The sequence below is a fragment of the Amblyraja radiata genome, chromosome 23 (genome assembly GCF_010909765.2).
Source record: "Amblyraja radiata isolate CabotCenter1 chromosome 23, sAmbRad1.1.pri, whole genome shotgun sequence".
NCBI classification, from domain to species: Eukaryota; Metazoa; Chordata; class Chondrichthyes; order Rajiformes; family Rajidae; genus Amblyraja; species Amblyraja radiata.
The window spans coordinates 528180-556026 of NC_045978.1; the positions used below are offsets into that span (position 1 = coordinate 528180).

The window sequence follows — 27847 nt, forward strand, 5'->3', positions numbered from 1 at the left end:
CCGGGAACATTTCACCCAGAGAGTTGTGAATCTGTGGAATTCTCTGCCACAGAAGGCAGTGGAGGCCAATTCACTGGATGTTTTCAACAGAGAGTTAGATTTAGCTCTTAGGGTTAACGGAATCAAGGGATATGGGGAAAAAGCAGGAACGGGGTACTGATTCTGGTTGATCAGCTATGATCACATTGAGTGGCGGTGCTGGCTCGAACGGCCGAATGGCCTCCTCCTGCACCTGTTTTTCTATGTTTCTATAAAAGACAAGTGCTGGGCACCTGGATCACATGGATGTACAGAGATCGCTGTGTGTGAAGTTGTCCTGTTTACAAAAACATAGAGAAACTCAGTGGGTCAGGCAGCATCTGTGGAGAACATGGATAGGTGACGTTTCACAGAGTGCTGGAGTAACTCAGCGGGACAGGCAGCATCTGTGGAGAACATGGATAGGTGACGTTTCACAGAGTGCTGGAGTAACACAGCGGGTCAGGCAGCATCTGTGGAGAACATGGATAGGTGACGTTTCAGTTTGGGACCCTTCTTCAGACTGATTGAAGTATTGCAGTTGCGCATTGCTATTTCCATGGGCAATACATGCTGAGTGGATTCTAAACTGAACCCAGTTTCATGGAATTGACAGAGTGTTCTGCAATGTTATTGCTTCCCTATGGACAGAAACACAGAGAACTATATTTTCTGCAGCATTTGCCTGGTGATGTTTTTCTACTTGGGACCCAAGGCCAGAGTTGTGAGCAATCTCTAGAGTACTGACAGGATGTGCAGACGCTCTCAGGAAGCCACGTTCACCACATCTAACTCTCCCCTGCAGGCAGAACCAACAGGTGGCCCTGGGCTAGTGTTTACCTGAAGAAGGTGTGGTGTTTACCTGAAGGTGTGGTGTTTACCTGTAGAAGGTGTGGTGTTTACCTGAAGGTGTGGTGTTTACCTGAAGGTGTGGTGTTTACCTGAAGAAGGTTTGGCATTTACCTGAAGGTGTGGTGTTTACCTGAAGGTGTGGTGTTTACCTGAAGGTGTGGTGTTTACCTGAAGAAGGTGTGGTGTTTACCTGAAGAAGGTTTGGCATTTACCTGAAGGTGTGGTGTTTACCTGAAGGTGTGGTGTTTACCTGAAGGTGTGGTGTTTACCTGAAGGTGTGGTGTTTACCTGAAGAAGGTGTGGTGCTCGATGCACACTTTCCACAGTCGTTTGGCAGCGCGGTGATTCGGGAGCTTGAAGCCAATGGTACTTTCAAACTGTTCGTACTGGAAATTGGAGCAAAACAGCAAACAGTTAAAGCAGAATCCTCCTGCGATTCCAGCTCCCCACACCAGCAAGACAACGGTAAATACCTGTACTTGAAATCAACCTGATGTAACATTTCAGTGAGAAACCGTATGGACTGGTTAAGGGGCTGAGGCAGGAGTGGGGACGGAGATGGTGGGCAGGACAGTTTCATGCAACATGTCACCTGCTTCACCCTCCACCACCACTTGTTGCTGAGGATTGACGTCAGGGGGTGAGAAGCACGGGGAGTTTATGGATCGGCAACGCACCTGTCCAGTTTATCTAATGACCACAGCTTCTCAGACTTGCTGCTGTGACATCCTGTGATCACCTGTAACTCAGTGTTTAAGAAGGAACTGCAGATGCTGGAAAAATCAAAGATAGACAAAAATGCCGGGAGAAACTCAGCGGGTGAGGCAACATCTATGGAGCGAAGGAAATAGGCGACGTTTCGGGTCGAGACCCTTCTTCAGACTGATGTCTGCTGGGGGTGGGGCGGGGAGGGGGGTGGGGCGGGAAAAAGAAAGGAAGAGGCGGAGACAGTGGGCTGTGGGAGAGCTGGGAAGGGGAGGAGAAGGAGGGAGAAGGTAAGGAGTAACTCAGTTCAGTTTAGTTTATTGTCACGTGTAACGAGGTACAGTGAAAAGCTTTTGTTGCGTGCTAACCAGTCAGCGGAAAGACAATACATGATTACAATCGAGCTGTCCCCATTGTACAGGTACAGGATAAAGGGAATAACGTTTAGTGCAAGGTAAAGGCAGTAAAGTCCGATCAAAGATTGTCCGAGGGTCACCAGCGAGGTAGATAGTAATTCAGGGCCGCTCTCTGGTTGTGGTGGGATGGTTCAGTTGCTTGGTAACAGTTGGGGCATGGCGTGGCGTGGCACAGTACCCAGCCTTAAAGGGCCCCTACCCTGCTCTACCTGGGCACAGGTGGTCAATTACTCACCTGACCCCTCACACAATGCAACGAGACACTGCAAACCAACCAGTACCTCTGCTGTAATCCTCACCAATCTGTTCATAAAGATAGTGAACATTAGCCTAGTTCTCCATTCTGGAAGATCCCACCCATGAACAGAAGGATCGGCCTACATGAGGAGCCAGGTGATTGGGCAGCAACATGACTATGATATTGTTATTCCCAATATCAAGTGGAGCAGAGAGTTCCAACAAGAGAGGACATTGGTGTGACAGGTGCCACTAAAACCACCAATATCGCGGGACATTTTATACTTTGGTTTTTGTCTTCACACATTCAAATGAGCTCGTTTCAGTAACATCTGGCGTGAGGCCAGCTGTTGAAATGAGATAGTCCTCCCTGAAGTAAACAAGTAGCAGCAACGTCCTTCACTTGGCAGCTCAGCAGCTTGAAAGTGACCCAAAGTATCTCACACACAAAACTGGCCCCAACACACAGCAAGTATGTCCGGCTGGCTCGTGTAGCTTACTAAACATTGCGACAGAACCAAGGACGTGTCGCACCCTGGCCACTCCCTCTTCTCCCCTCTCCCATCGGGCAAGAGGTACAGAAGTGTGAAAACGCACACCTCCAGATTCAGGGACAGTTTCTTCCCAGCTGTTATTAAGCAACTGAATCATCCTACCACAACCAGAGAGCCGTGCTGAACTAGTACATGGTGGCGCAGCGGTAGAGTTGCCGAATCACAGCGCCAGAGGCCCGGGATAGATCCTGACTACGGGTGCTGTCTGTATGGAGTCCGCACGTTCGCCCCCTGACCTACGTGGGTTTTCTCCGGGTGTTCCGGTTTCCTCCCAAAGATGTATACGTTTAGAGATTAATCGACTTGGTATAAATGTAAAAATTGTCTCTAGTGTGTGGGATAGTGTTATTGTGTGGGGATCGGGCGAGGTGCGGGCACGATGGGCTGAAGGGCCTGTTTACATGCTGTATATGTAAATTACTATCAGACTATCTTTGATCAGGCTTATCATGTATCTGTACACTGTGGATGGCTCGACTGTAATCATGTATTGTCTTTCCGCTGACTGGTTAGCGCGCAACAAAAGCTTTTCACTGTACCTTGCTACACGTGACAATAAACTACACTGAAACTGATGACTAAAGTAGTGATGGAGTGAGGTCCAGGGATGGGGCTCAGGATGTCCGAGGTAAAACAGGGCAGGTTGAGAGGGTCCCAGCTCCCAGGTGGGTTAGAAGAAGTTTGGTGTGAGACTACGGAAGGTTCTAGAAGCACATTGACAACTGGAGACTGAGATGCTGTTGGATAGGTTGAGGAGGGGAGGGGGTTACAAAATGAGTGGAGGAAGGTCATGAGATGGGCGTGGGAGGAGGGGGAGCATTGACCAAGAGAACACGCGTGTGTGCTCAGGATCACACACGGCAACATCACGGGGCTGGAGGCCACACACTTCAATGCGTGGTGCTTTGACAATTTCTATTTTCATTGCCCAAGTTCCTGTCAGTCCATAATATAAACTAAATCCTACGTGGAATTATCTTCCACATTTAAAGTTATAAGAATCTATTAAACTGCGTAGACACATCTCAGCATGTGTCAGCAGCTCCTGGTTATATTGTAAAGTTCTGCAAACACCAGTCAAAGTGGCTGGTAAATGATCTCAGAACTTCAGCAACTGTTGGAGATTGGTCCTTGAAGGGCAATGAGGAGACACAGCGTGGAGAATGTCACCATCGTGTGTCGTACAGCACGGAAACAGGCCCTTCGGCCCAACTCGCCCATGCCAACCCAGATGCCCCATCTACACTTGGTCCAAACCTCGCGTAGAAAGGAACTGCAGATGCTGGGTTACATCAAAGACAGACACAAGTGCTGGAGCAACTTAGTGGGTCAGGCAGCATCTCTGGAGAGAAAGAACAGGACACATTTCAGAAGAAGGGTTTTGACCCGAAATGTCACTGGTCCCTTTTCTCCAGAGATGCTGCCTGACCCACTGAGTTGCTCCAGCAATTTGTGTTAATCTTCACTCCAAACCGTTCCTATCCATGTTCCTGTCCAAATGTCCTTTAACTATTGTTATACGTGGCTGCATCAACTACCTCCTCTGGCAACATGTTCCATCCTCTGTGTGAACCAGAGATTCCTATTAACTCTTTCCCCTCTCACCGACACCATTGCCGGCTGGATATTGTTGGTGGGAAGGCAGTGCCCGAATGTATGAACCTCCATTACACTGGATACTGGGCAAGGCAGCCAGTGGAGGCTGTGGCAGGAAGCAGAGGGTACTGGATACTGGGCAAGGCAGCCAGAGGAGGCTGTGGCAGGAAGCAGATGGTACTGGATACTGGGCAAGGCAGCCAGTGGAGGCTGTGGCAGGAAGCAGAGGGTACTGGATACTGGGCAAGGCAGCCAGTGGAGGGAGAGGTGACGCAGGGATTAGAGGCACAGGTAAGCTGATGTGTTGTGGATGGTGGCAGGGAAGGACAGTCTGGAGATGAAGCACCAATGGGGAGAGAGAGGGCAGATGCAAAAGGAGAATGTATAAGAGGAGGAGAAGTGAAGAAGACACACGTTGCGTCTGATGCCATGATGTATCGACCGAGCTGCCAGAGGAGGTCGTTGAGGCAGAGACTATCGCAACGTTTAAGAAACATTCAGATAGCCACATGGATGGGCCAAGTTGGGATGGATATGGACTAAATGCATGCAGGTGGGACTAGTGTAGCTGGGACCTGTTGGCCGGTGTGGGCAAGTTGGGCTGAAGGGCCTGTTTCCGTGCTGTATCACTCTATGACTAGTGTAGCTGGGACATGTTGGTCGGTGTGGGCAAGATGGGCTGAAGGGCCTGTTTCCGTGCTGTAACACTCTATGACTATGACGACTAATTTGCATTAATAAATATGATCAGCAGGTGGCAGCCTGTAGAGAGTTTAGAGTCTGCTGTTCCAGCCGAGAGGGTTACTACATTCACAGCCCAGTCTGATGCAGCTAACCCTAACCCTAACCTTCCCTCCATTGACAAACTGCAAGGGCCAGGAAAGCGAGCGGGCAAGATCATCTCTGACCCCTCTCACCCTGGCCACAAACTCTCTGAATCACTTCCCTCTGGAAGGGGACTCCGGACTGTCAAAGCTGCCACAGCCAGACATAAAAACAGCTTTTTTCCACGAGTAGTAGCTCTACTCAATAACCAAACATCTGTAGCCTCCATTTGCTCTGGTATTTTATTTAATTCACATATTTAATCGATAATGTTTTATTATTAATGTTTAATGTGTCATTCCTAACTGTCACTGTATGTCATGTGGTCACTTGCGGGCGGAGCACCAAGGCAAATTCCTTGTATGTGAATACTTGGCCAATAAACTTATTCATTCATTCATTGCTGCCTGGTGTCATTAATGGAATAAGTAAGCTACGTAATTTTCAAAGGATATTAGTCACAGCCGTGATGTTACTGATATCGATGCCATCTCTAACAGTACATGACAAATGTTAAAATGATATCAAATCTAAGGTTGCTTCACAGGATATGACAGAATCCATCTGAAGCAAGTTCCCAACCAGAAACGTCACCTATCCATGTCCTCATAGATTCAGACTACGCGGAAACAGGTCCTTCGGCCCAACTTGCCCACACCGACCAACATGCCCCGTCTACACCAGTCCCACCTGCCTTAACTACCTCCTCTGGCTGCTCATTCCATAGACCTCACACCTTTGGAGCAAAAAAGGTTCCTGTTAAATCTTGACCCCTTCACTCTGGTTCTTGATTCCCCTACTTTGGGTGACGTATTTACCCAATCTATTCCTCTCATGATCTTATACACCTCTATAACATCCTCCTGCACTCCCAGCCCACTCAACCTCTCTCTATAGCTCAGGCCCTCAAGTCCTGGAATATCCTGCATACATTTTCTGTACATCCTTCCCATCTTGACAACATCTCTCCTATAACAGAGTAAACAAAACTGAACACAATACTCTCCTCACCAGTGTCTTGTATAAGTATAACGTGACCTCTCACCTTCTGTAGCCAGTACTCTGATGGAAAGTACCAAGCCTTTTTGACCACCTCGTCTACCTGTGATGCCACTTTCATGGAACCATGCGCCTGTACTCCTAGACCCCTCTGCTCTACAACACTCCCCAGAGGCCCACCATTCACTGTGTAGGTCCTGCCCATGTTAGACATCCCAAACTGCAACACCTCACACTTCTCCGTATTAAATTCCACCAACCATTCCTCAGCCCAGCTGGCCAATCGATCCAGATCCTGCTGCAATTGTTCACAACCACCTTCATTATCTACAATGCCGTCTACTTTGGTAGCAGCTGCCAACTTGCTAATCAAGCCTTGTACATTCAAGCATGCAGGTACAGCAGGCAGTGAAGAAAGCGAATGGCATGTTGGCCTTCATAACAAGAGTCGTCGAGTATAGGAGCAAACAGGTCCTTCTGCAGTTGTACAGGGCCCCAATGAGACGACACCTGGAGTTATGTGTGCAGTTTTGGTCCCCTAATTTGTGGAAGGACATTCTTGCTATTGAGGAAGTGCAGCGTAGGTTTATAAGGTTAATTCCCGGGATGGCGGGACTGTCATATGCTGAGAGAATGGAGCAGCTCGGCTTGTACACTCTGCAGTTTGGAAGGATGAGAGGATATCTTATTAAAACATATAGGATTATTAAGAGTTTGGACATGATAGAGGCAGGAAACATGTTCCCGATGTTGGGAGAGTCCGGAACCAGGGGCCACAGTTTAAGAATAAGGAGTAAGCTATTTAGAACGGAGACGAGGAAACACTTTTTCACACAGAAAGTTGTGAGTCTGTGGAATTCTCTGCCTCAGAGGGTGGTGGAGGACGGTTCTCTGGATACTTTCAAGAGAGAGCTAGACAGGGCTCTTAAAGATAACGGAGTCAGGGGATATGGGGAGAAGGCAGGAACGGGGTACTGATTGGGGATAATCAGCCATGATCACATTGAATGGCGGCGCTGGCTCGAAGGGTCAAATGGTCTACTCCTGCACCTATTGTCTATTGTCTATTTTCATTAAAACCATTGATATAGATGACAAACACTAACAGGCCCAGCACCGAACCCTGAGGCACACCACTAGTCACAGTCCTCCAGTCTGAGGAGCAACCTTCCAGCATCACCCTCTGCTTCCTAACATGAAGCCAGTTCTCTCTCTGGTCAGCTATCTCTCCCTGGATCCCAGGCAATCTTGGAGAGGATGCTGCCCATCTTTCCAGAGCCTGCCTGGCGCGCTGACGTCCTCCAGCTCTGTGTGATTCTAGATCTTTCTCCTGCCCCAGCATTCACATGCACAGCCGAGTAGGATATATTTTCAATATAAATAACGACCAAGTTCCTTGTATGTCGCTAGCTTTTAATCTACACTGAGGTAGAAGGGACAGAAAATAAAAGCTATTTTGTGGAGATGATTTTTAAAAATTGAATAAAAAAAACAAACAGCTCTGCGGTGAAGAAGGTGAGACCACAGGGAGACCAGACGCGGTGAATAATATCACAGCCCAGCGTGCCATTAGACAATCTTCATTGATCGATATTTCCACGTAGAGTGGCCCAATGCTGAGGTGTCTGCATTGTGTTTCACACACACAGTAATGAGTGAACAAGCAGTGTGAGCGTTATAGGCCCCAGCCCCAGGGTGATTTCAGACATGTTATACAATGACCGCACAACTCATCTTCCCCACTCAAGCTGGGGTCAAGCTGGGGTCAGCGACCAACACTGATTTTCAATAGTAATGGATTTTGAAAATGCATTAAAAAAATCCATCCTCGGTCTTCAAACGCATTATACAACAGCGACATCTTCACAACACATTCCCCTGAATGATGTCAAGCCAATCAAGTACAGCGGGAGAATATTTCTGCTCTATTAAGTCTCACATTTTACCTCAAGGCTTTCTCAACCCTGGTTTTCCTTCTTGAACAGGAACTTTACATCTGAACTTTGCCAACTTTAGCAGAATTGAGGGGATTTCATGTAAAAAGCAAAGTGCTGGAGTAACTCTGTGGGTCAGGCAGTATGTGTGGAGGAACTCCATGGGTCAGGCAGTATGTGTGGAGGAACTCCGTGGGTCAGGCAGTATGTGTGGAGAAACTCCATGGGTCAGGCAGTATGTGTGGAGAAACTCCATGGGTCAGGCAGTATGTGTGGAAGAACTCTGTAGGTCAGGCAGTATGTGTGGAGGAACTCCATGGGTCAGGCAGTATGTGTGGAAGAACGCATGGGTCAGGTAGTATGTGTGGAGGAACTCCATGGGTCAGGCAGTATGTGTGGAAGAACTCTGTAGGTCAGGCAGTATGTGTGGAAGAACGCATGGGCGATGTTTCGGGTCGGGACCCTTCTTCAGACTGTTGGGGTGGTGAGAGAAAGCTGGGAAGGAGAGTTGGGGGCAGGATAAAGCCTGGAGAGTGATAGGTGGATATAGATGAGGGGGGGGGGGTGGGGGGGAGGGGGCTAGGCAGATGGGTGGAGTAAGTGACAAAGGCTGGAGGTGAACAGGAGACAAAAGGGAGTCAGATACGGAGAGAAGTAGGAGCGAAACGTAAAGCTGGAGGAGGGATGAGGGTGGACAGGACGGGAATATTGTACAGTTACCAATAATTTATCCACTAACTCTGACCCACTTTGTTTAGCCAGTGGCATCTAGGAATAGACTGGGTGACAACCAAGAATAGTTTGGTGACTACTGGAGAGACAGTTGACGGCACGGAGAGCAGGCACCCGGGACAGGCGGGGTTAGAGCCCCAGTCTGTGTCTTTCGTGAGAAAGTCACCCAATAAAGCTACAGAAAGGCCCTAATGAATCACCGTGGCCTAAAAATCCATCAGGCAAGAATGAAATGCTCGGAGAAGGAGTAAGAGGTGCAGCGCACAGGCCTTGAACCTGGTGAGTGAGACGCAGGAGGAGCCCGGCCAGGACTCACCCCACGGAGCCAAGTCCCTCCACGCACTAGAGTCTCCCAACCCGTGCAGAGTGGTTACTAAGATGGCTGATCCGTAGGCAGTTGCTGCTGGGACACAAGTCGGGGCCTGATCAACCCCGGCTGGGTCGCCTGGGCGAGGGTGTCTGATGCTGTGAGACCCGAAACACCCGATGACCCCAGGTCACATCACTGAGGATTTGTCGCAGCGCATCTAGAAGATGTATATTATTCACAAGACATGACCTTATGGGCATCAGGCCCAGACATTAACTGCTATATGACAATGATGTTTTAATTTCTCCTTTACTCGCTGATTTCTGCCTCTTGTTGGGATATGTTTAGTTGTTGGAATTAAGACAGGTTCAACGTTAAACGTCTGCCATGTTTATTTTCACTTTTTAAATGTAAAATTTAAAAGACGTTCTCACTGGGTTTTTTTCTTGCTGCTTTCCTTCCATAAAGTTATTTTCTTCCTCTATTTTAATTTTAATATTTGCCATATAGTCAGAGTCATACAGCATGGAAACAGGCCCTTCGGCCCAAATTGCCCATGCAGACCAACATGTCCCATCTACACCAGTCCCACCTGCCTGTGGTGCACCATATAGGGTTGGTGTTGGGCCTGGGGTTGGGGCTGGGGTTGGTGTTGGGGTTGGGCCTGGGGTTGGGGCTGGGGTTGGGGTTGGGGCTGGGCCTGGGGTTGGGGATGGGGCTGGGGTTGGGCCTGGGGCTGGGGTTGGGGATGGGGCTGGGGTTGGGGTTGGGGCTGGGGTTGGTGTTGGGCTTGGGGTTAGGGTTGGGGCTGGGGTTGGGGTTGGGGCTGGGGTTGGGCCTGGGGCTGGGGTTGGTGTTGGGGCTGGGGTTGGGGTTGGGGCTGGGGCTGGGGTTGGTGTTGGGCTTGGGGCTGGGGCTGGGGCTGGGGTTGGTGCTGGGGTTGGGCCTGGGGTTGGGGCTGGGGTTGGTGTTGGGCCTGCGGTTGGGGCTGGGGTTGGGGTTGGGGGTTGGGGTTGGGCCTGGGGCTAGGGCTAGGGTTGGGGTCGGGGTTAGGGTTAGAGCAAGGCGGCTTCACGCTGCTGAGGGCAGGACTGGAGTTGGGGTAGGAGTTAGGGTTGGGGTTGGGCCTGGGGTCGGGGTCGAGGTTAGGGTTTGGGCAAGGTGGCTTCACGCTGCTGAGGGCAGCAACAATGGTCCCATTGTTGAACTTGTTTGTAACTGAAACCTTTGGATGCCAGTCAATAAAACTGTAACACATGTCCTTTACAGTTCATTCACCAATTGTTATACGTCCTTTTGTCCATTATTTGTACAGCAAAGTCTTTGCGAAGCTAACTGGTGTCATTGTGATTGAAGGCCAACACCTCCACTGAAGCCCATTGAGAGCCACCTTTCCAGGAAGCAGCCCGAAACCAAACAGCGGCACATTCTTGCAGCCAAGACATCTATCAACAGAGTGTGGAGTAGGATCACTGTCAGTGCCAGAATGGTACGCAGTCTTTAACAAGATCAGAGGATTTATACAACTGCAATTTGTAACTGCCAGGCACTCTGATCTCATCTTTCAATCCACAGAATGCAGTTCCACAAACCGGTTTGTCAAATCTACCTTGCCAAACCAATCACTGAAAAGTATGTTGGGGAGAATAATGGATACACCCTTTGCAGTTACTGTCCCTCACCTGTGTAGGAGGGAACTGCAGGTGGAGCTCACCTGTGTGGAGGGGAACTGCAGGTAGAGCTCACCTGTGTAGGAGGGAACTGCAGGTAGAGTTCACCTGTGTAGGAGGGAACTGCAGGTAGAGCTCACCTGTGTAGGAGGGAACTGCAGGTAGAGTTCACCTGTGTAGGAGGGAACTGCAGGTGGAGCTCACCTGTGTCGGAGGGAACTGCAGGTGTCTCCCACCTGTACAGGCCACTGAATCGGCCACCTGGGGAAATGCCCAGGTTGACTGTAATATATCCGTGCACGTTTGTTCTACGTTCTGTCATCTGCCTACAACTGTGTAAACTGCCAATGTCACTGACTGGTTGTATGAATTGAAATGCTTTCTGGAAAAATTATTTCTTAAACATGAATTATCTTGATGTCTGGTAATGATTTGCAACCTATAGATCACAGTATAATTTCTGAAACGATGCAATGATATCCTTTATTGGATGTACATTTAATAACGAGCTGAACTACAGATTGTCATTCTGGTATTCGTCAGTCAGTCTATATTCAATTCCTGGGCGTGTTCAGATTACAAGATTGCAACAGTTTGCTGTGGTGGCCCCAGGCGAAGGAAGGAATACTTCTTCTCTTGATGGTTGAGTCATAGAAGGATACATTCGTGGAGTGATAGTGTGGGAACAGGCCCTTCGGCCCAACTTGCCCACACTGCTATTTGGATGACACTTCCAAGCTAAAGACACCATCTCACTGGATGACAACACCCTTGTCACGACTGTAATTTGCAAAGATACAATTCATTTACGATGAACATCAAACGCTGTTCCCCGCACCGTATGACTTCATCCATACTGGTCTTGGAGCACAACACTACAATGGGCTGTGTCTCCGTGGACATCCTGGTGTCAGCACCAAGTGTCCATCTGTATCACAACCTCAGCAGAGTGCTTCACAAACCTCAATCATACTTCACAAACCTCCTGTCCATGTGCCTTCCTCCAGGTGTGAGATATGGACCCACATCTCGCTGCTAGAGAGTAGAAACAAGGATGCTAGTTTTCCAAGGAACGGGAGTCTGTCTGAAGATGGGTCCCGACCCAAACCATCACCTATCCATGTTCTCCACAGATGCTGCCTGACCCGCTGAGTTACTCCAGCACTCTGTGAAACGTCACCTATCCATGTTCTCCACTGATGCTGCCTGACCCGCTGAGTTACTCCAGCACTCTGGGAAACGTCACCTATCCATGTTCTCCACTGATGCTGCCTGACCCACTGAGTTACTCCAGCACTCTGTGAAACGTCACCTATCCATGTTCTCCACAGATGCGGCCTGACCCGCTGAGTTACTCCAACACTCTGTGTTTCTGTGCTATCTATAGTCATACAGCATAGAAACAGATCGGCCCATCTCGTCCCTGCCGACCAAGATACCCCATCTAAGCTTCTGCCCACGTTTGGCCCATGTCCCTCTCAACCTTTCCTATCTATGCACTTGTCCCCTGTCCCAGTGTCGTTGCGATGTTGCTGTTGTAAAAGGTATTTGAGGAAGTGGGAGGTTTACACGTGTGGAAGGCGTACGATCGAGATATGGTCCACGACAGAACATGAATGAGAGTGGGGGAAGGGTGGATAACGTGGAGTCAGTGAAAACAGCCACTTACCTCTCCGGGTCTGATTTTAATGTAGAAGTTACTCCTTTTGTACGAAATCTTGAGGATCTTGGGCCAGGCGAACCTGTTTATTCTGAGTCGGTCCCGGTAGATGAGAAGTCCATTCGCACAAACGCCAAGCATGATGTCAATGCCCTCCGAGTCCTGGCACCACCCAAACACAGAGAAGGCAGGTTAGTGACCGTACACACTCACAATGGTGATCTTACACACTCACAATGGTGACCTTACACACTCTCAATGGTGACCTTACACACTCACAATGGTGACCTTACACACAATGGTGACCTTACACACTCACAATGGTGACCTTACACACTCTCAATGGTGACCTTACACACTCACAATGGTGGCCTTACACACTCACAATGGTGACCGTACACACTCACAATGGTGACCTTACACGCTCACAATGGTGACCTTACACACTCACAATGGTGACCTTACACATTCACAATGGTGACCTTACACACCACAGACCCTTTGGTGTGAAGCATCTGGATTTCTTTCCCTGGGCTTGAATCAAACCACTGCCTCGTGGGTCACAGTCGTGCCCTTCGGCCCAACTGCTCCATGCTGACCAAGACGCCCCATCTAAGCTAGTCCCATCTGCCCATATTTGATCCAAATCCCTTGTCCAGGTGTGTTTTAAATGATGTTATCCCTCCTGCATCAACTAACTCTTCTGGCAGCTCGTTCCATATAAGTGACAAAGTTGCCCCTCGGGTTCAGATTAAATCTTCCCTCTCACACTTTAATCACCCTGCCCTGGGTAAAAGGCTGTGTGCTTTCACCCGAAGGTAGACACAAAGTGCTGGGGTAACTCAGCGGGACAGGTAGCATCTCTGGAGAGAAGGAATGGGCGACGTTTCGGGTCGAGACCCTTCTTCAGATAGTGTTTTCACCCTATCTATATCTCCCCTTGATGGTATACACCTCTAGAACATCACTTGTCGAAGGAATAAAGTCCCCGCCTGTCCAGACACTCGCTGTAGCTCAGGCCCTCGAGCCCAGGCAACATCCTCGTAAATCTTCTCTGCTTCCTTTCCAGCCTTGTGGCAGCCTTGCACTAAAGTAACGGGTAGAACTGGACTCTTGAACAAGAGACCCACGCAGACTGTCCAGCTACAACTGTCTGACATATCGCTGTCTTTTACTCAATCTCATTAAAAAATAAAATAGAAACAATAAGAACACACGAATGTGTAATTTTGTACATTTTTTGGGAAATATTTATAGAATTATTGAAACATAACAGATAATTAAGGGTTTGGACACGCTAGAGGCAGGAAACATGTTCCCGATGTTGGGGGAGTCCAGAACCAGGGGCCACAGTTTAAGAATAAGGAGTAAGCCATTTAGAACGGAGATGAGGAAACACTTTTTCTCACAGAGAGTGGTGAGTCTGTGGAATTCTCTGCCTCAGAGGGCGGTGGAGGCGAGTTCTCTGGATACTTTCAAGAGAGAACTAGATAGAGCTCTTAAAGATGGCGGAGTCAGGGGATATGGGGAGAAGGCAGGAACGGGGCACTGATTGGGGATAATCAGCCATGATCACAGTGAATGGCGGTGCTGGCTTGAAGGGCCGAATGGCCTACTCCTGCACCTATTGTCTATTTTCAAAAGTTGTGCTGCTGCAAGTAAGAATGTCCGGGCCACATGACAATAAAACACTCTTGGCTCTATTGAAAGGGGAATTAGACAAAGGGGGGGGGAAGACAGGTAGTGTCACGAGGAGGAGTGTGGAGGAGCCGAGCTAACGTGGACATTGAGGGATGACCATTGACATCGGATATAAATAGATATCCACATTTCTTCAAAAGTTGTCTTGTGGGATCAGAGAATGGAGAAGCTTTTGAGAAGTAAGTACACGAGAGGTGATCTTTGATTCCTTTGTGCTCCTGCATCAGGAGTAGCAGGCAGCCGTTGCTGTATACAGCAGTGTAGAGAGGAACAAGGATGCTGGTTACCTTGGCATGGTGCAAGTCCACTCCGTACATCGACAGCTTCTTGGCATTTTCCAGAAAGTTCATCTCTGCTTCTCCTGGCGTTAACCCCCTGCAGTAAACGTCATGATGCACAGACACTTATTGTCTCAGTGAGAACAGCAGTGAGAAATCAGACACCGACATTGAAACAAGTTTGTCAGCCTTCAACTGATAACCTCCTTGTCAGGTCGTTCATTGTGTGGAGCTCATTATGTCCCTCGTTACGAGAATAATCATTCTCACTGTCTCCTAATAATAGGATTTACTTCATCCGTTTAGTTTCAAGGATAAAGTTGCCATGGCTGAAGGCACTGAAACGGATCCCAACTTCCAGGTGTCATTGAGAGGAGTGGGCCATTCAGCCCATCAGGTGCGGCCCATCATTCTATCCACTGGGGCTGATCCTCCTCCTCAATGCTCCTGCCCTCTCTCGCCACGACTGTTAAAAATCACCACATCTGTACGAGAGAACCTGCCCTCTCTGCTCCAGCTGTGCGGGGACACCGCACATCTGGGTGTGCAGGGACTGATCCCCGATGTCCAGACAGTCGGCACAGTGGTGCAGCGGGTAGAGCTGCTGCCCGATGCAGGCCTCGGGTGCTGTCTGCGTGGAGTTTGCACGCTCTCCCTGTGACCACGTGGGTTTTCTCCTGGTGCTCTGGTTTCCTCCCACATGCCAAAGACATGCGGGTTTGTAGGTTAATTGTGTCGGTAGTGGGATAACATGGAACTAATGTGGTCGGCATGGACTGGGTGGGCCGAAGGGCCTGTTTCTAATCTGTATCTCTAAAACTAAAAGCTTAAACTAAAACCTCTCCAGCCAAAACTAAAACCATCCCTGCCAGAACTGTGTGCGCTGCTATTATATCCCCCCCCCCCCCCCCCCCCCCCCCCCCCTCCCCATTGCTATTCTGAGCTCCGGCCATACAGATCCGTCAAGTTAAGGGTCCGCTCAATACTGCACGAATCCTCGCGTAGTCTCAGTCGAGGATGGGGCCTGGTGCATCCACAAGCGACCAAGGCAAGGTGATTGGAGACCCAGTCGACCCGGGTTTGACCTTGCGATTGACTGCCCACTAACTGAGAATGAACAAAGACAGACACAGAGTGCTGGAGTAACTCAGCGGGTCAGGCAGCATCTGTGGAGAACATGGATAGGTGACGTTTCACAGAGTGCTGGAGTAACTCAGCGGGTCAGGCAGCATCTGTGGAGAATATGGATAGGTGGTGTTTCAGGTGGAGACCCTTCTTCATTGATCCATGTCAATGCTTGGGCTGGGAGGGTCCAGTTGTTGGCTGGGCAGAGGGGTGACCACACAGAGTGGACAGTGCTTTAACAATGTAGAGTGTAGAGCATTTACCTGTAGGACTTGTGCAGCTCCACCACCCTCTCCTCCAGCTCCTTTGTCTGATTTGGTGCAAAGCGGATCTCAGTCACGTAGTCTGGGCCGTGCTCCTCTGGGTCATAGTCCCCCAGCTCAGCCTGCACCGTGTACGAGCCCAGCAGTGCGTGCGTGACAAAGGAACACGGCAGTCGCCCAGAGATGATATCATCCCTCAGCTGCAGGCAAAGGTAATACCTGCACGGGACCACAGCAATCATTGGTGAGTCAGCACGCATCAAACTCCGCCATCCCGCCCACAGAACCAGCACACTGGCACCCCCCAGCCCAGCCCAGCCCAGCCCAGCCCAGCCCAGCCCGGCATGGCACAGCCCAGCCCAGCTCATCCCAACCCAGCCCAGCTCATCCCAGCCCGGCTCAACCCAGCCCAGCCCAGCCCGGCCCAGCCCGGCTCAACCCAGCTCAGCCCAGCCCAGCTCAGCCAAGCCCAGCCCAGCCCAGCCCAGCTCAGCCAAGCCCAGCTCAGCCAAGCCCAGCTCATCCCAGCCCAGCCCAGCCCGGCCCAGCCCAGTCCAGCCCTGCCCAGCCCAGCACAGTCCAGCCCAGCCCTGCCCAGCCCGGCCCAGCCCAGCCCAGCCCAGCCCAGCCCGGCTCAACCCAGCCTATTGTGCTGCATTTGAACCAAGAGCTCTGAAATAAAACGGCAGATTCCTGAATGGAAAATATTTGCCGACACATTAAACGCGGCTAACAGACTCCAGAGAACAAATGTAACAGCAAATTAGTAGCTGGGTAATTAGCGCAGACCGAGGCAAGGAGACTATCTTCACCAAGAACGCGGGAGACACGGGTCAGGAACCAGACTTCACCTGAATACTTATATTCCAAGTCACTTTCCAAATTTGTGCCCGGCAATTGATTTTGTTCAGGAAGGAACTGCAGATGCCGGTTTAAACCGAAGATAGACACAAAATGCTGGAGTAACTCAGTGTGTCAGGCAGAATCTCTGGGGAGAAATAACAGGTGATGTTTCGGGTTGAGACCCTTCTTCAATCTGAAGAAGGCTGAAATGTTACCTGTCCCGCTGAGTTACTCCAACATTTTGTCTAATTGGGTCAGAAATTAACCTCTGTCAAAATGATTGTAGTTTGAGCAAGTCACGGTGGTTGGTGAATCCAACTGGGTTCAAGAGTAAGCTGCAAGGTGAAAGGTCACAGGTGGGTGAAGAGGTCAAAGTTGGGTGAAAGGTCAGTTGGGTGAGAGGTCACAGTTGGGTGAGAGGTCACAGTTGGGTGAAGAGGTCACAGTTGGGTGAAGAGGTCACAGTTGAGTGAAAGGTCACAGTTGGGTGAAGAGGTCACAGTTGGGTGAAAGGTCACAGTGAGTGAAGAGGATACAGTTGGGTGAAAGGTCAGTTGGGTGAAAGGTCACATTGGGTGAAAGGTCACAGTTGAGTGAGGTCACAGATGGGTGAAAGGTCACAGTTGGGTGAAAGGTCACAGTTGAGTGAGGAGGTCACAGTTGGGTGAGCTGTCCACACTAGTGTACTTAACTCAGCTCAGCGCAGGTCAGAATGTTGCAGCTGCACTGACAGACAACACTGAGAGTACAACTGTGATGTTTCAGCTGGTCTTGCAATGGTGGAACACACCTGTACACCTGTACACCTCTGCAGCCCCATGCAGCGCTAGCATTTATATCAACAGGGCTAGAATATAAAACCAGGGATGTAATGCTGAGGCTCGACAAGGCACTGGTCAGGCCGCATTTGGAATATTGTGGGTAATTGTGGGCCCCATATCTGAGGAAGGATGTGCCGGCTCTGGAGAGGGTCCAGAGGAGGTTTAGGAGAATGATCTCAGGAATGAGTGGGTTAACTTATGATGAGCGTTTGACGGCACTGGGCCTGTACTCGCTGGAGTTTAGATGGATGAGGGGGGACCTCATAGAAATGTACAGAATAGTGAAAGGCTTGGATAGAGTGGATGTGGAGAGGATGTTTCCATTAGTGGGAGAGTCTAGGACTAGAGGTCACAGCCTCAGAATTAAAGGCGATGGGAAGGCAATGAGGAAGAATGTCTTTAGTCAGAAGGTGGTGAATCTGTGGAATTATTTGCCACAGACGGCTGTGGAGGCCAAATCAGTGGATATTTTTGAAGCAGAGATAGATAGATTCTTGATTAGTACGGGTGTCAGGGTTATGGGGAGAAGGCAGGAGAATGGGCTTAGAAGGGAGAGATAGATCAGCCATGATAGAATGGTGGAGTAGACTTGATGGGCCGAATGGCCTAATTCTGCTCCTATTACTTATGAACATCTGACTGGTTCAGGTAAAGGGTTTGAAGATGATTTGTCAGTACATGACTAAGTTGTGTTCCTTTGGTCATTCCACTTCCTTGTCCTCAAGCCAAACCGAAAGATCATGGATCCACAACTCTGCTCCATGGTCTCAGCATCTACACAGTCCAGGCCTCGGTCTAGTGTCAGCTTCTCATCTTCATTCCATTATCAGTATTTATTCAAGTTCTTTCAACAAATGACCCGAGGTTAAATATGTGGAGGGAGAGCTATCTCAATTCTTCTTTCGTGTCCATCATCTATGTTTCAACTGTCTGGCCAAGCTCTTGCACAGTGGACAGCCTTCTTGTTTGCCACTGCTGGATCTTCCAGGCAGCATTGTTCACCAAGACGTGGCCATCTTAGTGGGTGTGGGTTGTACAGGTGTTCCACATTCACATTCTGTGTCTGCCACATCTGCATCACCCCATTTGCTCATATTAGCTAATTCATTGGGAAGCTGCTGGTCAGAGCTAACAATGAGGAGCTGCGGGTCAGAGCTAACTCCATGAGGAGCTGCCGTTACTTCATGAAGGGTCTGAGCCAGGTTTACACACGCAGACTTTACCCTCAACACATCGATCGCCTCGACAGAGTTCACCACAACCCAACAACTCACTTCCATGGCCCATAACGGTGAACATTTCAACAACCATGGCAACGTAGGTCAGTAAAAATCACCCTTCTGGTGTTAGCGTGAAGCAAATGTCCACTCTGGTTGGCCTTAATAGCAACATAGAATGTAGGTGCAGGAGTAGGCCATTCGGCCCTTCGAGCCAGCATCGCCATTCAATATGATCATGGCTGATCATCCAGAATCAGTACCCCGTTCCTGCTTTCTCCCCCATATCCCTTGATTCCGTTAGCCCTCAGAGCTAAATCTAACTTGCTCATGAAAACTCTCTTGATCTCAAAAATGTGTCTTTTTATTCACTTTTCCACATGAAAGAGAACATTTGATGCTGGACTACTCGTTGTAGCAGCACTACCCTCTGCACCTTGCGGCACTGCTGGTGGTTGCTGCAAAACTGAAACATCTTCAATCAAGGCAGAATCTTTTCCCCAAAGAAAGGCAGTTGTTATTTGAAGAAGGAAAGTGTGCATTCTTAAAAATGAAAGATCAAAGATATTTACGGGCAGCATAACAAGTATGTTACCGAGTAAATCATTTGTCTCAGTCTGATTGGTTGAAAGAAGATCCTCCCACAACTGTGAAGAAATGTCAACTTTGTTTAGTGTCGTTTACTGTCACGTGTAGTGAGGTACAGCGACACGCGTGTAGTTTACTGTCACGTGTAGTGAGGTACAGCGACACGCGTGTAGTTTACTGTCACGTGTAGTGAGGTACAGCGACACGCGTGTAGTTTACTGTCATGTGTACCGAGGTGCAGTGACTCGCGTGTAGTTTACTGTCACGTGTAGTGAGGTACGGTGACACGCGTGTAGTTTACTGTCATGTGTACCGAGGTGCAGTGACACGCGTGTAGTTTACTGTCACGTGTAGTGAGGTACAGCGACACACGTGTAGTTTACTGTCACGTGTAGCGAGGTACGGTGACACGCGTGTAGTTTACTGTCACGTGTAGCGAGGTACGGTGACATGCGTGTAGTTTACTGTCACGTGTAGCGAGGTACGGCAACACACGTGTAGTTTACTGTCACGTGTAGCGAGGTACGGCGACACATGTGCAGTTTATTGTCACGTTTACCGAGGTACAGCGACACGCGTGTAGTGCAGTTTACTGTCACGTGTACCGACGTACAGCGACACGCGTGTAGTGCAGTTTACTGTCACGTGTACCGAGGTACAGTGACACGCGTGTAGTGGTGTTTATTGTCACGTGTAGCGAGGTACAGTGAAAAGCTTTCGTTGCGTGCTAACCGGTCAGCGATTGGATTGCTAAGGCTGAGACGATTACAAACCAGGTGCCAGTCAACAGGATTAGTGTGGACATGATGGGCTGAAGGGTCTGGATCGATGATGGACAATTCTACCGCTCTGGTCCTGGCTGGAAGTTGGAGAATTTAATTTCAGTAAATCCCGCCAAGTGACCAGGGAACCACTCTAACGGCTGTCAAAATCACCAGCCAATGGTCCAGGAACAAGGCTCAGTGTCACCTTCCCAAGGATATGTGTGGACAGACAATGCTGCCCTTGCTACCTGTACCTGAACCCATCAATGAGAACTATCGGCCAACCCCCTCATGAGTCCGTCAAACCATGGTGATGCTTACCTTGTGATATCTTCAGAGAGTTCTGTCGGGTCTGGTGGGTAGAACTTCACTGTGAATGCAAGATGCCAGGGACCACCTGCAGAAGAAGGGAAGGTCAACCAGGTGAAGCATGGAGAAGTCAAGTAGTCCACATTGCCTGTATTAACCACACACAGAAAGGCAGAGCCCATGGCACAGCCTTGAAACCCAATCACACACAACAAAACGAGTTGTTGTTCACTAGAGCTGAGAGCTAGGAGATCCTCACAACTCTGCCTCAAGATAATAGACAATAAGTGCCACCTTAATACAGGCAAGGAAATGAAGAATATGTTTCATATTTTATGGAAGTGGTTAATTTAACTTCTTTGACTTATATAGACAATAGGTGAAGGAGTAGGCCATTCAGCCCTTCGAGCCAGCACCGCCATTCAATGTGATCATGGTCTGCATCCCAGGGTACTCAAGGAAGTGGCTCTAGAAATCGTGGACGCTTTGGTGATCATTTTCCAATGTTCTATAGATTCAGGATCAGTTCCTGTGGATTGGAGGGTAGCTAATGTTATCCCACTTTTTAAGATAGGCGAGAGATAGTATGGAAACAGGCCCTTCAGCCCAACTTGCCCATGCCAACCAAGATGCCCCATCTACACTCGTCCCACCTGCCCGTTTTTGGCCCATATTCATGTACCTGCCCAAATGACTTTTGAACGATGGGATAGTCCCAGCCTCAACTACCTCCTCCGGCAGCTCGTTCCATACACCCACCGTGTGTGGAACCGCTAGAATGTGTGACGGGGCTAAGAGGAAAACATCATCGGTAGATGAGGTGTTGAGAAAGACCAGTTCCCAGACTGGGGACCATGCACAAGAAGGAGTGTACTAGTTGGCATTGAACGCTGTAGAGGCAACGCCTGCTTCACGCCCAACGGAGAGGGCTAAGACCTTGGATCTATTACAGAAACAATCTGGAACCAGTTAGTGGTTATTATACGTCAACGTTTGACTTTCTTATTTGATTAATCGTCTTTTATTCCGCTACTTCTCCTACAACAGGAGGTTTTTTTTCAATTAATTAACTAAACATGATATAGAAAGTTTACCCGAGGCCCTTTTTCCCAGGATATCGTGTGCTGGAAAATTAAATGATGGCCAAATTCAAGTAATCTACAGTTAATTACAGGTACACCTTCATCGGGTTTTGTAATCGGAATTGCATTCAGGATTACACGAGAACTGCCGACCAGCCACGGTTAACAGATGACTAAATCTTGAATACAGATTAAAGTTTAACGGCACAAAATCAATAGTTTCAAAACATACATTTATTTTCAAAAGAAATACTAATTAAATTTTAAAGAATACCAGCCAATCCAACCTGTCAGTAGGCTCGGTTCAAGCAACTGCTCACATATTTCAGGCCCATTATTTTGCTTTCCTTAATGGAAAAAATATTGACTTTTCTATTTTAAACTTTCTAAGAGGCAAATGTCAGATAATGTTCAGGCTGAATGCAATGATTCCATCTGTGGATGTGAGGCACGTTTGCACCGTTTGCCCAGAACTACCTGCTCAAGAGGATGGGCAAGACGGATCAAAAGCCCACATGACCAGTGTAAATGGGACAAGTTGGCCAGTGTGGACAAGTTGGGCCGAAGGGCCTGTTTCCATGCTGTAAGACTTTAGAACCAAGTCTTGCTGCTCTGTTGCAGGAAGATATAGAGGTTCAAGAACTCCAGGGGTAAACTTAGTTTGGATTCTATTCTGCGCAAATATGCCCTGATGCATAATCCCTGCAGCAATCCTACATAATCTGCAGCATCGTGCAGTCCACTACATTTAGGCTGCAGCAACATGCATGGTCTACACTGCAGCATCATGCATGGTCTACACTGCAGCATCATGCATGGTCTACACTGCAGCATCATGCATGGTCTACATCTACACTGCAGCATCATGCATGGTCTACACTGCAGCATCATGCATGGTCTACATCTACACTGCAGCATCATGCATGGTCTACACTGCAGCATCATGCATGGTCTACACTGCAGCATCATGCATGGTCTACACTGCAGCATCATGCATGGTCTACACTGCAGCATCATGCATGGTCTACATCTACACTGCAGCATCATGCATGGTCTACACTGCAGCATCATGCATGGTCTACACTGCAGCATCATGCATGGTCTACACTGCAGCATCATGCATGGTCTACACTGCAGCATCATGCATGGTCTACACTGCAGCATCATGCATGGTCTACACTGCAGCATCATGCGTGGTCTACACTGCAGCATCTTGCATGGTCTACACTGCAGCATCATGCATGGTCTACATCTACACTGCAGCATCATGCATGGTCTACATCTACACTGCAGCATCATGCATGGTCTACATCTACACTGCAGCATCATGCATGGTCTACACTGCAGCATCATGCATGGTCTACACTGCAGCATCATGCATGGTCTACATCTACACTGCAGCATCATGCATGGTCTACATCTACACTGCAGCATCATGCATGGTCTACACACAGTGACATATTCCACATTGAGTACAAGCACAAAGTCAAAGACTGGGCATCATTTGATACATTAATGAATCAGAAGCAAGCATTGGCTTGAGGTGGGTGGAAGGAATTTTAAAGGGAGGTTTGAAGGGAAAGTTTTCTTTTATTTTTACACAAAAAGGTCGTCATTAGGACTAAGCCAGAAATAGAAAGCTACAGATCACCTGGTGTATAAATCTGACAAGAAAATGACAGTGGAGCGTGCACACGCATTCAGATGAGCGCGTAATGACTAGAGAGGGGAAAGCATGAGAGGCAAGGTGACAGCATTTACTGGTGAAGGGCACTGCATCTACCTGGTGACTGTGAGTGACATTGACACAGACGGGCATGTAGGGGACATGATGTAAGTGGGCATGCTGCGATAGTGAACAGCAGCGTGATGTAAGTGGGCTTGCTGCGATAGTGAACAGTCACGCAGCAGGCTGCGCACTAGACCAGCGTTAACCCAGGACTGCGGGGAACAGTGAATCTATTCTCAGCACCAACGGTAAACGGATGTCTGATTGTCGGCAAGGAGACGGAGAAAAAAAACTCACTTCGAATTTGTTTCTTTATATCTTTTGACGGGTCGAGCCAGTTCTGAAAACAAAAATAAAAGAAATATCAGGAAAGCGGCAAATGTCCATACAACCACTTCTCACAAGAGGCAACTGTCTGGTAAACCAGTTAACAAGATCTCAAGTTAGAAGATATGTACAAAGACCTTAACAAAGCATGATTATTCACCATTATGTTTGTTAGAATAAAACAGCAGAGCCTGGTATAACGTTGGAGTCGGTGCTGAATGAGTTTATTTTAATGTGTAGGAGGGAACTGCAGATGCTGGTTAGTCTGAAGAAGGGTCTCGACCTGAAACATCACCCATTCCTTCTCTCCAGAGATGCTGCCCGTCCCGCTGAGTTACAGCAGCCTTTTGTGTCTCTCCTAGAAGAATGGTGTTATTTATACAGCTTTAAGAATAAGTGGTGGGCCATTTAGGATTGAGATGCGGAAAATCTTCTTCACCCAGAGAGTTGTGAATCTGTGGAATTCTCTGCCACAGAAGGCAGTGGAGGCCGATTCACTGGATGTTTTCAAGAGAGAGTTAGACTTAGCTCTTAGGGCTAAAGGAATCAAGGGATATGGGGAGAAAGCAGGAACGAGGTACTGATTGTGGATGATCAGCCTTGATCATATTGAATGGTAGTGCTGGCTCGAAGGGCCGAATGGCCTCCTGCTGCACCTATTGTCGATGTTTCTACAACCAAAACTGTATTTTATTTACAGCTTTCATTAAACATCAGTCACGTAAATAGAAAACTGATGGCTTCACTTCTGCCGAACCTCCCAAAATATGATGAGCTCTGAACCGCTACTCTAGCTCCTGTGATTACATTGCAAACCTGTGACTATGCCCAGGACTAATCCTGAGGCACAACATCAACAAATGCAGAAGCTAGCAGCGTGCAGTTTATCGGCAATCAGCACCAATGGTGAAACTGTCTGCACTCATTACTTGCAGGCCGGCTTCAACAATGGTGCTTTCATGCAACTTAAAGATAGCAACACAAAGATTTATTTTAGAAACAGCAAAAATAAGTTCAACTATAAAAGCAATAATTGTTAAAACCTTGATGGAAATATTCCCACAAATCACTCAATCCCCACAACCGTTGTTTTGTTCTTTTAATGAGCCCTGACTTGGTCGGTTTGTTCTGATGGTCCCAACAGCAATTACAGATAGATTCTAGAAACATAGACAATAGGTGCAGGAGTAGGCCATTCGGCCCTTCGAGCCTGCACCGCCATCCAATATGATCATGCTTGATCATCCAGAATCAGTACCCCGTTCCTGCCTTCTCCCCATATCCCTTGATTCCGTTAGCCGTCAGAGCTGAATCTAACTCTCTCTTGAATACATCTCTACTACTGTGGGCTGGGCCTGATGCTTCGCAATGATCACTGCTCCCATGACACGTGGACTGCTCCTGGTTCCCAATGACACGTTTTATGAGCTTGCACTAATAACTCTGCAGATGTTATCAGATGTGTCTGTGGGAGAGGACCAGAGGTCTCCCCACCCCCATGGGCAGTGATGCAATGGTGGGGTCCAAGGGTCTCCCCACCCCTATGGAGAGTGATGCAATGGTGGGGTCCAAGGGTCTCCCCACCCCCATGGGCAGTGATGCAATGGTGGGGTCCAAGGGTCTCCCCACCCCTATGGAGAGTGATGCAATGGTGGGGTCCAAGGGTCTCCCCACCCCTATGGAGAGTGATGCAATGGTGGGGTCCAGGGCTCTCCCACCCCTATGGGATAAAGCCCCTATGGGCAGTGATGCAATGGTGGGGTCCAAGGGTCTCCCCACCCCTATGGACAGTGATGCAATGGTGGGGTCCAAGGGTCTCCCCACCCCTATGGGCAGTGATGCAATGGTGGGGTCCAGGGCTCTCCCCACCCCTATGGGCAGTGATGCAATGGTGGGGTCCAGAGGTCTCCCCACCCCTATGGACAGAGTGATGTCACCAGGGGACCACATTCACCACAAAGGCAACACCACACAGAGGAAGGGAAGGGGGGAGAACGTTGCTTCTAGTTTAGACACCCAGACTTTCTCCACATTAGCAATTGGTCGCCATGAAACCCACTCGCAAATAGACAGGAAGAAATTAAACACAAAAAGCTGGAGTAACCCAGCGGGACAGGCAGCAGCATCTCTGGAGAGAAGGAATGCGTGAAGTTTCGGGTCGAGGCCTTTCTTCGAACTGAGCGGTCCAATGAAGGTACGTCACCCATTCCTTCTCTCCAGAGATGCTGCCTGTCCCGCTGGGTTACTCCAGCATTTTGTGTCGACCTTCGGTTTAAACCAGCATCTGCAGTTCACTCCGACAGGAAAAAATTAAAAGTTGGCTTAATTAGTTTGTATGTAAATATGATGGCAATGTGAAAACAACTGGTCACCTAGTGGTCAACTACCACTCTGTTCCATTCCGAATAAGTTCATGAAGGCAGAATTAGGCCATTCGGCCCATCAAGTCTACCCCGCCATTCGATCACGGCTGATCTATCTCTCCCTCCTAACCCCATTCTCCTGCCTTCTCCCCGTAACCCCGGACACCTGCACTAATCAAGAATCTATCTGTCTCTGCCTTAAAATTATCCATCGATAATAATCCAAAAATCACATTGAAAATCCCAAGTAAAGGCTTTGTGTGGCGGGTGGGGTCAGGAGCAGCAACCCCAACAGGAACATTCTTCCCTCCTCATTCCCCACTCCAGTTACTCTCGCTGCTGGCTGATTCATGGTGGAATCCTCTGCCAATCTCTCCATTTGGAACCTGGATGTTACTGGGCTCTGGGGACACCTCATCTTCTGGTAATTTGGCTTGTGAAGTCAGACAATCACTGGCTCAGTCCGTGCTGAATAGCTTCTTGTTTGAGCTCGGATTTTATATCTGTGATAACTGTTACAGCCAAGCTCAATCACCGACAGCTTGGGTAATAAATCATCAGAATGACATTTCAGCAGAATGCCCAGACAGTCCGTGAATGTGTAAAACCAGCCAATTATCCAGCATCTTTGAAGGCAGGACACCAGACTACACATTACAGCGACCCCCGAGATATTCACAAACCTCATAGCTGCTGCTGCTGCTGCTGCTGCAACCCAGACTGGCTGTGTGGAGTTGTACGTCTCTCTCTCTGACGAGAGTTCAGCAACACTCTCCGTGTGTACGTGTTGTGTGTACGTGTTGCGTGTACGCTCCGTGTGTACGATCCGTGTGTACGATCCATGTGTACGTGTTGTGTGTACGCTCCGTGTGTACGATCCGTGTGTACGCTCCGTGTGTACGTGTTGTGTGTACATGTTGTGTGTACGTGTTGCGTGTACGCTCCGTGTGTACGATCCGTGTGTACGATCCGTGTGTACGCTCCGTGTGTACATGTTGTGTGTACATGTTGTGTGTACGTGTTGCGTGTACGCTTCGTGTGTACTCTCCGTGTGTACGTGTTGTGTGTACTCTCCGTGAGTACGTGCTGCGTGTACTCTCCGTGTGTACGATCCGTGTGTACGATCCGTGTGTACGTGCTGCGTGTGTAAGATACGTGTGTACGTGCTGCGTGTGTACGATCCGTGTGTACGCTCCGTGTGTACATGTTGTGTGTACATGTTGTGTGTACGTGTTGCGTGTACGCTTCGTGTGTACTCTCCGTGTGTACGTGTTGTGTGTACTCTCCGTGAGTACGTGCTGCGTGTACTCTCCGTGTGTACGATCCGTGTGTACGATCCGTGTGTACGTGCTGCGTGTGTACGATACGTGTGTACGTGCTGCGTGTGTACGATCCGTGTGTACATGTTGTGTGTACATGTTGTGTGTACGTGTTGCGTGTACGCTCCGTGTGTACGATCCGTGTGTACGCGCTGCACGGTCGGCAGTGTATCTTGGACCAAGGACCCAGACGCACGGTGCCAGGTTTGACTCACCTTCTGACTGTCGGAGTCGCAGAAGGTCAGGCCGTAGTAATCCTTCTCCAGCAGGTTGAGGTGTTCACACACAAGGTCAAAGAGAAGTTGGCCTTTGGCTCGCTTCTACACAGTGAAGAGAAGGCAGAGTGTTACCACACGTACACACACACACACACAGACACACACAGGCACGTACACACACACATACACACACACACACACACAGACACACACAGGCACGTACACACACACACACACACACAGGCACGTACACACACACACACACACAGCACGATAGATATGTGTCACATTAAATATACAAACCATTACCGAGGCTCACGCTACTGACTGGATCAACACGGCTCACGCTACATATACACCACCTGTATATCCTCCTGACAAAGATGCCTCAG

General features: G+C 48.9%; 1 protein-coding gene across 4 annotated transcripts in view; it reads right to left on the reverse strand.

Moving 5' to 3' along the window:
• Positions 1-27847, reverse strand: part of epb41l1 (erythrocyte membrane protein band 4.1 like 1) — a 152799-nt gene that overhangs the window by 32294 nt on the left and 92658 nt on the right. For all 4 annotated transcript variants that reach the window (XM_033041293.1, XM_033041295.1, XM_033041294.1 and 1 more), the window contains exons 4-10: positions 27453-27557; positions 23526-23568; positions 20430-20505; positions 15876-16094; positions 14497-14584; positions 12518-12670; positions 1159-1256 (exon numbers count right to left, since the gene is read on the reverse strand). In XM_033041293.1, coding sequence (XP_032897184.1) covers positions 1159-1256; positions 12518-12670; positions 14497-14584; positions 15876-16094; positions 20430-20505; positions 23526-23568; positions 27453-27557 — 782 coding nt within the window. The remainder of the gene's footprint in view (positions 1-1158; positions 1257-12517; positions 12671-14496; positions 14585-15875; positions 16095-20429; positions 20506-23525; positions 23569-27452; positions 27558-27847) is intronic.